Genomic DNA, 16,415 nt, shown 5'->3' with positions numbered 1-16,415 from the left:
GAAAAATGGGAGCTGTCAGTCTGTGAGACGAAATGAAGAGGCATGGAAGACAGAAAGCACATTCACTGCATGACAGGTAGGGAGGCTGCAGGCTTTTTTTTTTTTTTATATTATTATTCATTTGAAAAGATGTGTGTGTGGCCACTTAACCAATAAAGGAGTCAAGGAGAAGACAGTGGCTGAAGGAGGAGAGGTAAGAATAGTAAAAGGAGCAACAGATCTTTATGTGTTGGAGGCATAGAGATAAAAGCTACAAAACCCACAATGTGGAATGAATCTTCCTTTTCTATGTCAAGAAGGTTGTAGTTATGGATAGTTTTTGTGTAGGTGTCCCAGATGCACAGATGTATATGCAGGTGTGTATACCTGTGTACACAGGTGTGGAGGCCAGAGGAAGATGTTGTGTGTTGTGCTCTCTTGCCCTCTGTATTATTCTCTTGAGACAGGTTCTCACTGAATGTGGAACTAGACTGGAGCCAGCAAGGTTCAGCGATCCTACTGTCTACATGCACCCCCCACACACCCAGTGTTGGATCTTTACCTGGCATTTTTCATGGGTAGTGGGATCTGAACTTTAGACCTGCATGCTTGCTTGGCAAGTATTTTAACCCAGGGGGCGCCTCTCCAACCCTCTGTGAAAGTCTTGATAAAGGCACTTGAAAGAAGAGAAAGAACCATCTCTCCCATTATCACTTTGAGTCAATCATCTTTAAGCAGGGTTGGGAATGCTAATATCTCTGAAATGTAGGGTTCTCTAAGGTGCAGTTAACTGAAATATTAGTTTATATGGGATCTGGAGAAGAGTCTAACTAGAAACAGGCGAAAGGATGGTATGGCGGGTGGCTGGCTCTCAAAGAACACTGGGAGTCTTCATCATGGCAGATGCCGCTGTCAGCAATACTACCAAGCTAAAGGCCAAAACAGAAAGGAGGGCTCAGTATACTAATGTTGAGGGCACAGGGGTCCTTCAACTCATGGAGAAGCACTAAGAGAACCAGGAATGTTAATCACATAGGGGTGTCCTCTCAGATGAGATAAAAATCAAATACCCGAATTCCATCCAGAAAACTGCGGTTGGAATTGTTGGTGACATTGTTGCTAAAGTGGAAGTAGATGTCACATGCCTTTTGCCATAGAAGCATATCTCACTTAGATTCTCAGAATAATTATATCATATTCTTCCCTGCCTAGACTGTTACCCATCATTAGGGGAAATGTCACATGTATTTTATGGCCCGTTGACCTCTATGCTGTCGGTCAGAGACCACATTAGATTCTAAACTTTTTAGCTATAGAACTCATCCACTCATCCTCAAGGTCACTTGTTCTTTGTTTGTTTGTTTTGTTTTAATATTTATTTAGTTTACTTATATAAGTACACTGTAGGTGTCTTCAAACACACCAGAAAAGGGCATTGGATCCCATTACATATGGCTGTGAGCCGTGATGTAGTTTCTAGGAATATGGAAGAGCAGTCTGTGCTCTTAACCACTGAGCCATCTCTCCAACTCCCACTTGTACTTTATAAAATAGTTGCTATATAGTCACACATTAAGCTTTATTGTGCACCTGGAGTTGGACTGATTGTACTGGTTGTTGCCTGGAAACCTTTCCCAAATTATAATGTGTTTTAAATATGCTGATAATGAACCACCTGGAATTAGCCTCCTGGAAGACTGATCCAGGTTGACAAAGTCACTCTGTACTGAGTTTTCATTCTCATCCCTTCAAGGCTCACTTCCCTGCCCTGGCAACTAAAGAACCCTCCTCATACCAACAGTGAGGCTGGCAAAGCTGGGTTACTCATCGGAGATGAGATAGGAGTTGGGATTAGGGTTATTGAATTCAGATCCAAAATAGAAATACAGGGAAATGGGCAGAATACTGACACTTGATCCTGTTAAATTCTTTCACTAATAACCTTACAGTGAATTTCTTCATGTTATGAATTCCAGGTGCTACAGGATGTGGACAGTTTGTCATGTGTTATTCCACTCTTTTCTATCCACATCTGAGCTACAAGTTCCTCATCTTCTATTCTATACTATCTGGACAGTGGTTTTTTTCTATCTTTCCCCATCAATTTAAGAATGGCCTGTGTATCTCAACACTGCTGCCAAACATGATCTCTAAGGAAGCAGCTTTAAAGGTTGTCACCTATGCTGTGGTGAGCTTTTCATTTACGCAGCTGCCTTTAAGTCACCTATGTTCCTGTAAGTCACTCCTTCCCTGTACACCTCAAAGAACTCCAATACACTCACGGTTTCATTAAGCCAGATGTGGGTAGAGCCAGTTCCGTATTCTGCCATCACTACTGCATCTGGAGCTAATAGATATTTGCTCACATTTTCTGGGAAAGAAGCCACGAAATTGTATATTGTGAAGAATGCCAACTGTGTTGGGAAATGAGGTTTCCATGGTAATACCATGACCTAAGAAACTGCCTGCTGACAGGCACCTGATACAGCTGTCTCCTGAGAAGCTCTGCCAGATCCTGTTTTCTCCCTCCGCCTTTGCACTGCAGATCAGGCCCTTCTTAAGCTGCCCATCCTTCCCTCAGGTGGGATGATTGAGGTTGCTATCCACAGATGCCTGATATATGGCAATTGCCCAAATCAATATGCCATGTACAATTTGGAAGTCAAGATGAGAAGCAAGACTAGAATAGATGCCCCAGAAACTCCTGGCAATACTTTTATACACTAATGACTACTTTTCAACATAGTTTGCCTTATCTCCACAGGTTTGGTAGGTCTGACAATATAGTAACAAATTGGCAGTTCACTTTGGCAGAAGACTCACAAAGCAGACGTCAGCTGGGTTTTATGATGACAGGTCTCAACCAGAGATACGACCCATTGCTCTGCCAGGTTTTATCTCGTTGTCTTTAATCTATGCTTATAATCTTTACAAGAAACAATAAGTAAAGAGGCAAAGAGGCAACTGGGAAGATGAGTGGTTGGAAATCAATGTTTCTCTAAACATTTGTTACCATTTTGTAATGTCTATCTGAAATATCAGCTCCAAAGACCATGTGAACAGTGCAGAGGAGGGATGTGAAGCTTTACTGATTTTTCCTTACTGGCATTTTTTAGTCCAAGAACGAGGCTTTATTCTATTTTGAATAAGTGGAGATTTCCTTAGTTTGAGTAGGCATCAAGATAAATGACAGGATATTGGCCAAGATGCCATGGCATGAGGCTGGTTTTGAAGTTGCCTTTTAGAATAAGCTTTCTAGATGCATACTTAGATATGTTGTAAAATTAGTATTTTTTTTCCTTATTTTATGTTTACATTTTGAAAAGAAACTCAAAGAAAGTGTAGTTTGCTTCAGCTGTGGGCTGGCAATATCATATCCAAAGAGCATTCCACCATGGGGCCTAGAGTTCTGCAAAGCGTTGGCAGCATTTATGATAGCCTGTGACATCATGAAAACTGTCCAGAGACATTGCTCTTTACTCACATCTGCTGCTGAAGGGTCTGGGACAATTTATTTACCCCTGTTCTTCTGATTCTTCTTGTAGTAAAAACAGAAAAGTTGTTGTGAGGACTTCCAGGCTCTAAGGCTTGCAATTTCTTTTGTAAGGCCATCCTTCTTCTGGCAGATGATCCTTTTATGTTGGGCATAAAGACTTTGTTTTGAGCATCTTAGGCTCTTTTTGACTTCAAGTATTGTTAGAATATATAGCAGCACAACAACATCCAGATGTTGCTGAGTAACTTTATGTATAACCCTAATAACAAACACTAGAATTAAACCATTAACAGACTAAGCTGTGAACAGCTGTTTCCGTCTGAGTTTGATGTTATCAGGTTAGCTGATTCAGAGATTTCTATAGAGAAGATTTATTTGATTAATAATATGAAAGTCAATAAAACTACAGTATGTGCAAGTAGCAATATAGTCCCCCTCGTCTGACATTATTACTCTAAAGGAGTAGTTCTCAACCTTCCTAATGCCGAAATTCTTTATTATGGTTCCTCATGTTGTGGTGAATCCCAAACATAAAATTATTTCACGGCTACTTCATCACTGTAATTTTGCTACTGTTATAAATTTTAGAAAAATATCTGATATGCAATCCCTGTGAAAGAGTCATTCACCTCCAAAGGGCTTGCAACCCACAGGTTGAGAAGCACTGCTCTCAAGGAACTTTGCTAGTTTTCAAAAAGAATCTCTACCCAGTGTAGGAGAGAATTGTATTTTGCATGCCGTTGTGTTTCCAATTTCACTAAAAAACATAAGCCTCAAGGAAATGATTTTCTACATTTATTGTGTCAGACAAAAGACTAATGATTAGAGTGCCTTTTCTCCTCAGTGAGGCAGGGTGGACTACTAACATCTTCTGAGAACTTCTGAACAGTTCAATGAGGAGACAGAGAAAAAAAGCTCCCTTTTGTGGGTAACGCAAGTGTAAGTATTCACAATTTAGGACAACAATTGAAGTATTTATTTAGCCCAAATCTCAGCTTCTTTACAGTCTCAGTCCAGTTGATATTTATACTAACTCAATTGTTCCTGGCTATCTGAATTGTGGTCTCTCTCTCTCTCTCTCTCTCTCTCTCTCTCTCTCTCTGTCATGGGCTTGAATCCAATGCTTATCTTCTGTGCTTTGTCAGTTTACAAAACCAATGAGCTTTTAAAGCCATCATCCTGGAAGCTTGGAAGCTGTCCTCCAAATAAGACAGGTTGTTATGTTAGCTACACTTTTAAAGTTGACAGGAATTCTTTCCCATTTAACATTAAAAGCAAAATATCCCAAGAAGACACTAGACATGCTGCCAGTGTTTACTTGTTTTCACCAGCTGACACCATTAGTTTCAGGGTCTAGGATTGTCTATCATTTTTGTTGTGCTAACTGAGATGAGACCACATTGTCATGGATTTTGGATTGGGCACCACTGCTGCATGTGTTTGGTGGAGTTCATTCCCCTTGGAACGGTATTCTAGAAAGGCCATTAAAAAGGTTAGCTATACAACCCCATTTTCTTAAAAACTCTACTTTACACAATCTGAACAACAGTGGAAATGAGCAGATGTGACTTTCTGAAGCAATTCAACTCTAAATACTGGTTAATATTTGCCATTATCTTACCAGAGAGTTGTGTGAAAAGTGCCCTATACATTTTCAGGTGCTCGGTAAGTGGAATTTGTTGACCTGTGTGGATATGCCTCTAAAACAGAACCTCAAGGCATGATGTGCCTTTTATTTGATGCTAAGTGACAACTTAATTTCTCATCATCCCACGGTCACTTTTAGTATCTCTTCAATTTTTTCCTAAGGAGTTCCACATGAAAGACTATAATTTTGTTGTTTCACTTATGTAATTTTGTTGTTTAGTTCATACACATATGGCTCTTACACACACAACACATTGTATTAATATTATAGTTAAATTTCAAAGTTTTCCCACCAACATGCTTCCAATTGGCGATGAATAGGATCACTCCTAACTATCTGCTCAGCATATTGCTTACGCCCATGCTGGAGCCTCTAACATGCTGTGACCGCAAAGCATCTGAGTCGCCCATGTCTGAGAACTCAAGTGATGGTCAGTGGATAGTGCTGCCTAGCTGGTGTGACGTTGAGTTTGTTTCCTCTATTAGAACTTTACTCTGCTGAGTCCTCTCATTTCCGATTGGCAATATGAAAGATTTCCTAGCCTTGTAATGGCTTTTAGGGATCAGTGTCTTACCCAGAAGGAACCCCAGGGGATGATTATGCTACTTACAGGTGTCTTCTTCTTCCATGGAAATGCTGATCACATAACAGGCATACACAAAACCAACCAGCTGGGAAAAAAAGCAGATGATTTTAGAGTTTGTACCAATATATCAATAACTTCTATGAAATTGTAGTAGAATAAACTTTTATGACTAAACAATAGCTGTTATTTACCTTTATTCATTTTTAAGCTTACTTAAAAATTATAGATAAATAAGAAATAGAAACAGTTTTTGAATACCTCACTTATATTTTGATTTAAGATATACAAACCATTACAAATTACTCATACTATACTATATTATACAATACTATGTTAGCTTTTTCCTATTTATAGAGCAATTTGTACTATATTCATTATTCCTCCAACCATTTTAATATTTATCATGCAGAAAAGAACTCAAAATATGTTGCACATAAATTAAACAGCAATCATCTACGTAATAATTTAAAATGTTGTGACAATGTAAATTCTACTGGCTGCTAAATTGTTTTGTTAATTACATCATAAGAAAATACATTAATTTGTTGGTGATTAGTTAGTGGTGAAATGCAGTAGGAAAGAAAATGTGTACTTTGATGAGTGCCCCAAAGAACACATACATTATAGAGCAGCCTTTTATGCTTGTGTTTTTTCCTGCCCTCCCCTTCAGCCAGGGGACAAAGGGTTTTGGAGGTTAATACTGTTACTTAACTTCAATTAATCTAAAACTAGGCTTCTTCAATAGAGTTAGAAACAGCTGCCTCTCTAGCTGTTGTAGTCAGCCATCTTGCCCTTTTCTGTGTGGTCAAAGCTTGTTCCTTCCCCCTATCCTCATTATAAAACAACACTGAAAAGGAAAAGTTCTGATAGCTCCAGGGTTGAAGGCTAGGCTTCCTATTGAGAGGAATACCTGTGGGATATCCAACCGCTCAGTGATTCCTAGCCCAGGCTTATGATCCTATCCCGGATGATGGAGTTAACTGTCAAGAGGTCTAAGAGACTTAGTGAGAAGTTAGGGAAGAGGCCATTAAGTGCTTACAGAGGGGCTTCCTACTGAGGTGGTCAGGAGGAGGATGCTGGGATTCTGGGTACAAAGAGTATGGGTGTTAAGTGTTCAGCCAGAAAGTGGTAATGCTGATAGACACAGAGAATATACATAGGAAAGCAGCTAGTTATATGGTCCCTTCTTAATGATGAAGATCTGGATAATAAGATGTGGTTCAAGTTGAAGGCCTGCGGGTTCATATGAACCTGGCTGAGATAATTTAATATCTACAAGAGATCCCTCAAAAACTGTAAACTCAGGTTGAAATATGATCCAGAATGTGAGATAAAATGGGGTCTCTGAATGTGCCTGAAGTGGTGGTAGAAGAATGAACTGCTTTTAAATTGGCTTCTACTGAATCCAGCTTGTGCAGGAAGTCAGCTTCATACAGAAAAAAACACATGACCTGTGGCCACTGCAAGCACTATGATCTCCACTCGCTGGGGGTTCCTCTAAGGCACTTTCACATAGTCTCTAAGTCACAGTGACACTCCCATGACATAGGTCAATACTAAATCGCTCATGCCTACAGAAATATGCACCATTTGAGTGTACTCTAATACACACTATTCTATTATTAAGTCACTTTTATTATAAATAATATGATAATATTGATTCTTTTCTGTGCACTTGTCTCTATTTCTGTATTTTACTTCCTGAGGTAGAGTTGCTATAGGAAAACACCACTGGGCACTTCCTTTTGTTATTTTTATAACTATTGACTTGGTATTTAGAAACCTTTTTCTATTTCCCTGTAGTAAGACCATTCAAAATCTGGCCTTTTGCTTATTTTGAATATTTAATGTAGTAAGAATACATAATTATTATGATTTAATTCAAACAATAAAAAATAAGCTGAAGTATCTCTTATTTGCCCACAGTAATAACTAACAATACTCATCTCACCCATCATTGATAGAGAATATTGTTCCTAGAAAGTATACATTCAGAAAATAAAACACCTCTTTACCTTATAACACCTTTACTTCATCTGATACATTTTTATTCTTTACTAGTTATAGTTATGTGAATTATATAAAAAGTTTCTTTGTCCATTTAAGGATTTGACATTCTCAGTAACTTGTTATTTTTGAGACTTATTTATTTTTTATGAGTGTGTGTGTGTGTAAGGTTTTATGGTCTAAAATGTTTGCTAAATTCATTGGGTTTATTTTTTTTTAACTTCACAAAATAATTGTGTCTTCACAGCCTTGGAATAGTTTTCTTGCTAAATCATATACTGGAAGGCATCTGCCAATGGACAGGGACAGGTACCTATCTCTTGTTGGTGTCTCTGTTTTGGAGTACACATTGTGTACTCAACACAACAGCTAAAGAGGCAACTGTTTTCAACTTTATATAAGTATATAACATATACTTATGCTTAAACTGGGAACTCTCTTATACTGGTTTTATGTTGCTGGTATAACAAATGGGCATTAATAACACAAATTGATTTTCCTTGCTGAAGTCTGAAATAGCCTTCACTGATCTAATATCACACATCAGCAGAATTGTAGTCCTTCTGGAAGGTCTTAACTTTTTTTTTTTTTTTTTACAGCTTTGGTATGGCTGGTGGCAACACCTCTCTGTGCTCAGTGCTAACAATCCCAAGACAGATTTCTTCTCATGCGCTATCACTGTTGTTTTCCCTGCTTTGCTCCTTGTCCTGCTTTTCCTGGTGCGGTCATTATGTTGAACTTGCCTGGATAACCTTGGAGAATCTCCCCATTGTTGACACCACCCGATTATCATCACACCTACTTTCGTCTGCAAACTCAGTTTATTCCCCACTGTGTTGAGTAGTTATGTCACCAGAGGCTTCATGAGTTGGGATGTGGAAACCCTCCAGGGACATCCATTACATGTCTGTGAACTTCTTTTAAGTCATGGCCTGGCTTACCATACAACTATAGCTCTAGGAGATGGTGTGAGAGAATAACTTTCTGAAGTCAGTGTTTGGGATCATGATACTGAAGTCACATCTTCCTCATTCATTCTTGTCAGAAAACACCATTGTGTAATACTGAGATGAAAGCAGCTACAAGCATCTGCACATTTTACATATGATTTTATGTCTTTTCAACTTTTCTAAAATATATGCTCTAAGAGCAGAACCTAAGTGCTTTAAATACCACTCATTTTAAGTGGTTATACTGATGACTACAAATTGGGTATGTGTGTGTACTATCTTTCATTTTGAATAGTGTGGTTTTTATTTTGTATTGTGCCTGACAGATACCACACTTAAACCAAGAAGATGCTGCATGTGCACTCTTACTTAACAAGAAACATAATTCACATTTTTACTTATAAGCCACAGATTGTTGTAGAAGAAGCATCGATGTCACCTGAAAGAAATTTTTCTTTGCTATACTTAGTATGTAATTTGTAAATGTGCTGAACCCTTCATGAATTCCAGCTAATCTTAGTTCTGCATGACTGCCATAGGAAATCTAGTCACTCTGTGGCTCCTGCTCTCTCTTGCTCTCCACACTCTCTAGGGCATTGCTGGAGTCTCAGTGGCACATTTTACCTGATGTATTTGCCTGGTAAGGACACCCCTGGGAATCTACAAGTCAGATATTGTTGGAAGCTAGCTTTTCGTAGGTTCAGATAAAAGTAAATACAAAAAATGATGTAGCATGTTATCCTCATGTTGCATATATTATCTGTGCATCCTTTGGATATAGGCATTATGTCTTGGGTTGCCTCTTGTATCTGTTTGGCCTGTGTGGTGCTGTGAATAAGAATGGAGCTCATAGGTTCACATATTTGAATGGTAGTCACCAGGGAGTAGAACTGTCTGATGGGATTAGAAGAATTAGTCAGGATGATCTTGTTGGAGTAGGTGTGGCCTGTTGGAGAAAGTATGTCACTATGGGTGAGTGGGCTTTGTGGTTTCAAAGATTCTACAGCAACCCCAGCATTCTCTGTCTCTGTGTCTCTATGTCTCTGTCTTTCTCTGCCTCTCTCTGTCTTTGTCTCTGTCTCTCTGTCTGTCTCTGTCTCTGTCTTTCTCTGCCTCTCTCTCTCTCTCTCTCTCTCTCTCTCTCTCTCTCTCTCTTTCTCTCGCTCTTTCTCCTATGGTCTAAGATGTAATGCTCTCTGCCCCAGGGTCATGCTGGCCTGTGTGCTGGTATGTTCCTTACAATGCTGACAATGAACAAATCATACAAAACTGTAAGCAATTACCCAGTTAAATGCTTTCTAAGTGTAGCCTTGATCATTGTGTCTTATTCATAGCAATAGAATAGCAAGTAAGACAGCCTGCTTTGGCAACTAACTTTGAAGAGATTCTTTTTGCTTGAAAAGATAGTTTAATGGGTTCAAGGAATCTGAGTTCAATACTATGAACATTAATGGATTAGATTTCTTTGGAACCATAAGGGGGTAGACCAAGGTGTAGCTACATTGGCTGTAGGTTTCTTCCTATCCATCATGACTATAAATAGCAGACACTTTGGGTCTCCAACAACAGTGTAGGAAAAGATAGTCCTGGCCTGGAGAGAAATCCATCTGGACCAGTTTTGGCGTTTAATGACACACAGACGGAAATTTAGACAAGCATTTCTAATTTTATTTTAAAGGCTTCTATACTGTATGATAATTTTATATTTTAATTTTTATATCAAACTAAGGCCAGTTAATTCTTACACATAATCACCATTTCTCATCTTGATAAGTGAGAGGCAGACAATGATATGTGGGAATGTTTATATTAGGGGCTCTGAGGCAAGACTGAGACTATCATGATTGTACATATTATTTATATGTATTGTTGTACATATAAATTTCTATTGTTGTAATTAAGAAAATTAGGCAAGATCTTTATTCACACCTACGTATTGCCTTAAGGGAAAGAGGATTATCACTATTTTTTTGTTGTTGTTTTTGGATGTCTTTTGAACAGGACATCTAGCGTATGCGTTCACACATTTCTGTTCATTTTGACAGAGAACATATATTTTTGTGTTTTCTAAAGTTGCTCATTCCATTTGGCACAGCTGGATCCATCAACATTTATTGGTAAGTCCATCAGCATTTACTGGTTGGTCTATTGGCATTTACAGGAAGAAAGGCCAGAGGATTGATGAGAAGGCCCCTTAGGAACAAACAGCCTTGCTAAAACACTGCTCTCACATATCAATATGTGAAGTTAATTTGATGGAGTCGAGCTTGCAGATTCAACAGGAGTCCACTTTGCCTTGAACAGCCACCCCACCCCCCACCTCCTGCTCCCTGACAGAGCAACAGTGCAAGCTTGGCCTTCTGGTTTTCCTGCCAGCTGCCAGAACTGGTCTGGAAAGTATTAAGTGCTCATTGGTAAATCATTTTAATATACATTTATATGCTCAAAGATACAAATATGTGTTCACCAAGGGATTTTTATAGCATAAAATAAATTTTTACTTTTTTCAGGAAACTTTTATGTGGTTGCAGTTCAAATCTTCTTCTAGCCTTAAAATACATGTTGACCAGATGGTTAACATTAAAGATTAGATGTGAGGTTTATTGCCTTCATTTCCTTCTCCAAGTAAGTAAAGCTGAAATGGAACAAACAGTTTGGGGATAGATGGATTGCCCATGGCAGTAAACAAGTCAGGAGGAACACGGAAGTTCATTATACATGTACTCTGTGAAGGCAAAACAGCAGGCTTTGGGCTAATATTTTCAGATTAAATTCAATGTAACTTGTATTTCTCCCCCCTGGTTTAAGGGTATGGATTCTGAAAAATATGAGATTAGCTGTATTTCATGAAAATATGTACTGTGTATGTGCTGGTCAATGTATTTACTTTTTTCATTTTCAAATATTATATGTTTTTTTCAAATATGTGTTTTGATTGACAGAGAATATTATCAGATATTTAATCATAGTGACAGCATACTACTTATCTAGCAAAAAAATATTCTTATCAGTGGGAATTAGAGAATGCACAGTTCTAAAAGGAAGGAACAATGTGTATCAACAGAAGGTTTGTCAGAGCCAATTGTTCACTAATGGACCTTAATATAGTCGAGATTGATGACATAAAAGGAATTCTGGCCAGGAAATTGAAATATACAGTTCCATTAGAAACAATAAGATGAAGATTTACTATGTTAGAAACATGAGCTCACTCTCCAGGCTCTCAAACAAAATTTGCCAGTCATAATCTCAATATTATTACAAATGAATTAATTAAAATATTTCCTTTTACTTTTGCTTTATTGATGAACATATTAATAAAATATTTATTTCAGGAATTACTCTTGCTATTGTGATTAACCAAACTGCTGGTTAATTAATAATGTTATGCTCATAAGAGCCTGTCTAGACATCGTGTTAATCACCAAATTGCAGTTGGCTGGCTGTGTGCTTCTTAGTTTCCTAGAATAAGAGTTGACATAGTCTCTGTGGCTCTCTGCTGAGCTACAAGAAATGGAATCAAATGTATTCTTGCCAAGAGAAAAAAACATACAACATAAGTAACATAAGAGTGACAGTCCTCAGTATTTCATCCTTTGTGATATTGAGTATTTGAGACAGGGTCTCACTCTGTAACCTAGGCTGGCCTGGGATACACTGTAGCACAAGCTAGCTTCAGATCCATGGCAAACCATTGCTTCAGTCACAGAGTGCTAAAATTATTGGTAGAAACCATTTTACCTGGGCAAAGAGTTTTTCCTTGAAGTGCTAAAGATTGAACACAGAGCTTCATGAATGCTAGTTTAGAGCTTGGCATGGAGCTACAGACCTGGCCTATATTTCTAATTTTAGTAAAGTTATAAAAGAGGCTGTCCTTTTAAAAACAAGTTCTTGTCTCTTCCATTAAAGCCATCTATTACCATATAGAATTTAAAATTATCTTCTCTTTGTTGTAAATTCTGGCAGCATAAAACTACCCTCTTCAATAAACTTAATGAAGTCAAGTGACTTAAGAAGTGGTTTTAACACCATTTTTTTTTTTATAAGAGGTTAATTACTTTCCACAATTGGGAATCGATCAGATGTTTGGTTTGTCCCCTCTGAAAGTCCTGTCTTGGTTCCCTCAGGGAGAAGGTCTGTGTCTTTCTCAATTTTACTTCAGGCTCACAAACCCTCCACAGGGGCACATTTAAAATGATTGCACCATCTATTCATGTCTAGACCACAAGGCTCTACCATAGAATTTTCTTTCTTTAGCTCCATATGGGATTTTGTTTTTTAATACTCAGTACTTGACCTTGCAAGAAGCAGGTGTTCATCAAAGTTTCGGAATGGGATGTGGGAGGGGAGCCTGCATTGCACAAAACAATGTGAAGGAAACTCGGAATTTTGGTGTCAGCAGTGCTAAAGCCGCCAGCCATGTCATCCAGTCAGAGTAAGTCTCTTGCACTTGTATACCGGGTTACTGCCTTTATTCATTCAGTAACTTGAGAAACTTTGACCTCTCTTCCTGAGGAATCGGGATTGAGCATATCTGATGATTCACCTTCAGTGTCGGATTGGTCATCAAGTCTACCTTTCCTTTTAAGGAGTTTTACATAAAAATAAGCAAACCAAAAAAAATCTCAGATACCAAAGGACAGGCAGCAGATGGACAGTTTCATCTCACACTGCTTTCTGGACACATTTCTTTCTTTACTGTTCCCAAGAGGGCCTTTCTGAGCCACTACTACCAAGTCCACCTGCTTTCTCCCACATGCCCAGTGCAACCAAGCCTGCTATCAGAGAAACCCCAGGGGAATAAGTCTTGAGAGTGAATGGCTTTCTGTTTGTTTAAATCAGTGGAGAGAGTGTACATCTTTATATTAACGAACCAATTTGTTTTTAATCAAACTGCTTATACTGTTCTTCTCAGAATCCACAATGAGAGTTATGTCTATTTATGGAGCCTCAGTGAAGTCTGAACTTACCTATAGATATTTGGCTCCTTTCTAAGAGGTCCCCTGGAACCTAGACTCCCAATAAATCAACGAATATGGAAATCAGATGTCCTCTCTATGAAGACCATAAAAAGGCACAGCAGGGATTGGACTGAATTCATTCAGCCTCTGAGGATTTATATATACCCTTTCTGCGTTTGTGTAGGTCAGGGGAACATTCTTGTAGACAGCTTCCAAGTGGAAAACAAATGATTTGCTGGCTTTCACCAAGGAAGAAGAGACTTTTAATGATATGCTTTTGTAGTACAGACACTGTGCAAAACAGCCTAGCAATATCACAGAGGACACAAGTGCTGCTTAAACTCACAGACAGTTCATCCTCTAATTGTGCTGGTTGAGTCCATGCTGTTAAGTGTAGTGTCTAGATTCTTCCCCCTCAAACAGTACCTGTTTAAGTAGATAGTTGTACGTAGGGTTTTAAAAATAAATGTGTCTAGCAAGGAAAATTTCATATAGTCTCTACCAATTTTACATCCTAAGTATAACTAAAATGGACTTTGAAACTCTGGGTGATAACTCTAAATGTATTTCAGAGTTAGGGAATTATTTCTGTAGCAGTGTCATATTGGGTGGGTAATGTCTGAGCTTGACTATGCATGGGGATGTGTGGAGAAATGTCTAACTGTGCATTCATGTCTTATCTATTAAAAGAGTTTGGCCTAGTAAACTAGAATAAAATCTAGAGAAGACTGGGCATGGTGGCACATGCCTGTAATCCTAGCACTAGTTAGGCAAAGGTAGGCTGATCTCTTAGTTTGAGGGCAGTCTGGTCAACACAGGGAGTTCTAGGCCAGCCAGGAGTACATAGTAAACACTTCTGTGAGAAACATCTCTATGGGACAGGGTGACAGGACCCTGTGCAACCATTCAAAGTGAACTGACCTCAGACTTGCTTGTTGGATCTTCTGTCCCCCTTTTTGTACTCCAGACTCCTTAAAGATGTTCTTAAGTCTAACTTTAGAGCTGACTCTGGCTTATAAACCAGAAAGGCAACTTTGGAACACCCTCAGGCCTTAGGGGAAACATTTAATTTCAAAGCAGAGGCACAGAGGTTAGTCCCCAAACTTCTTAGGAAAGAAGTGATGCCCTTGTGCCCAAGATGGGACACTTTGTTTATCGCTTGCCACAGAGGAGTTCTTCCTCCACTCCACACCCTCATCTGCCGCTGAAGCAGGTGCCCATTTCTGGGTACTACATGGCCTAAGAAGATAGTGCAGTTTTTTGTAGTTACTCTTCAGTGGAACCATGAGCTGTCTGCCTAGCCGAACCATTAAATATTCATTTTATACGTCATAATTTTAGAATAGTGTCTCAATCTCTAAAAGCATTTTCCTTAAGCATTAAAAGTATAAAATTTAAGTAAAATGCATGAGATAACCTTAGGATGCTTTGTCTGATGACCCAGAGTTCTTGTACTTTACCTTTGGTTTTATGGTGTATGTTTTCAACTCAATGAGGACTACTTATTGTTAATATCTTAAGTTCCATTACCATCCAACCATCCATAAGAACGTAGAATTTTCTTCTTTTCCTGATGATACTTATATTCTCATTGTTGAAACTAAGAGGACAGAATAATGTGGCTATATTTCCCTTTCTATATTAGTATCTGTCTTTGTCCAACATATTCAGTATTATTAAAGTTGAGTAGATTAAATCTCTCTTTGGCACAAGATGTACATAGTAACTGTGTCCAAAAATGAGGCAAAGTCATTCAATGTGCCAATCTTGACCTCAAGTCCAATTCCTTTGTTGTAAATAATGTGTTTGGTAATGATGGAATAGAGGCAGGGAGGTTTCCTCGTAACTTTGGGAACTTGTCTTTTGGGAAATTGGGATATGTGCCTCTTTCAAGAGACAGAACAGCAATCCTCATTTGCTTTAAAAGCCAGCTGTGATTTCTGGAAGGAGAGTGACTGCCACACTCAAGTTGGTGCCAAACTCCCCTCAAAGAGAAGACTGTCACAAAAAGCTAGACTCCAGATGTAGTTTGGGTAATGAAAATGTTACCATTCCAAAAGGACATTTGGGAATTTGATGACTTATTTTTTTTGAGACAGGATCTTGTTTTATAACCCATGTTGATCTTAAACTTATAATTCCATTTCTCAGCTTCCCAACAGATAGCCAAAGGAGGTGTTTTCAAACCATTTACAACTGTATTTTTCTGAATTATCATTATTTTGCTCCAAAACCCAGTGAAATGATCTAGATAATTTCAGATTTTTGTTTAAAATACTCCTGTGGACACATGACTGTGAGTGACAATTAGCTCTGTTTTCATTTCAGCTCTTATAAATGCAAGAGCCAACAGTGGGCTGCCTGCTGCCTTCTGGCTTCAGTTCTCTTTCTCTGTCAGATGGTAAGTGTCCAGCAGTAAAGACAAGCTTGGTCGAGGGCAGAGGGTATTGAGGTTGGCTCAATAGTAATCAGAGCTTGGCTTCCTGCTAGGACTTAAAAGGTAGAAACTATGGGGGAAGAAACGTTGGCACTGTTTTAACTCAATGGCAAAGAATAGTGTTCAATGAGTTTAGTGACATGGCTTTTGAAAACGCTGTCCAGGTCCTCACAGTCTCAAATCAACTCTGAAAGTACATAGTCCCTATTGGTGAGCTGGCTCTCATCTTTCCTTAATGGTGGGAGCTGAGCTGAGCAATTGTCTCATTTGTTATTAGAACTGTAGAGAAGCCCTGAAGAGTATGTATATGTAGCTATTGTTTCTGATAACAATATAATATATCTGGGCAGG

General features: G+C 38.6%; 1 protein-coding gene and 1 long non-coding RNA gene across 2 annotated transcripts in view; one reads left to right on the top strand and one right to left on the bottom strand.

Moving 5' to 3' along the window:
• The window catches only part of Nkain3 (sodium/potassium transporting ATPase interacting 3), a 588,474-nt gene that overhangs the window by 27,642 nt on the left and 544,417 nt on the right, over positions 1-16,415 (bottom strand). Inside the window, exon 5 of the mRNA XM_076924094.1 lies at positions 5,734-5,794. Coding sequence (XP_076780209.1) covers positions 5,734-5,794 — 61 coding nt within the window. The remainder of the gene's footprint in view (positions 1-5,733; positions 5,795-16,415) is intronic.
• LOC143438490 (uncharacterized) overlaps positions 1-16,415 on the top strand; it is a 176,750-nt gene that overhangs the window by 72,429 nt on the left and 87,906 nt on the right. The window contains exon 2 of the long non-coding RNA XR_013107287.1: positions 15,956-16,028. This is a non-coding gene — a long non-coding RNA (uncharacterized LOC143438490). The remainder of the gene's footprint in view (positions 1-15,955; positions 16,029-16,415) is intronic.

Source organism: Arvicanthis niloticus, chromosome 25, assembly GCF_011762505.2.
Source record: "Arvicanthis niloticus isolate mArvNil1 chromosome 25, mArvNil1.pat.X, whole genome shotgun sequence".
Taxonomy (NCBI): domain Eukaryota; kingdom Metazoa; phylum Chordata; class Mammalia; order Rodentia; family Muridae; genus Arvicanthis; species Arvicanthis niloticus.
This window is presented reverse-complemented; position numbering and strand designations above follow the sequence as displayed.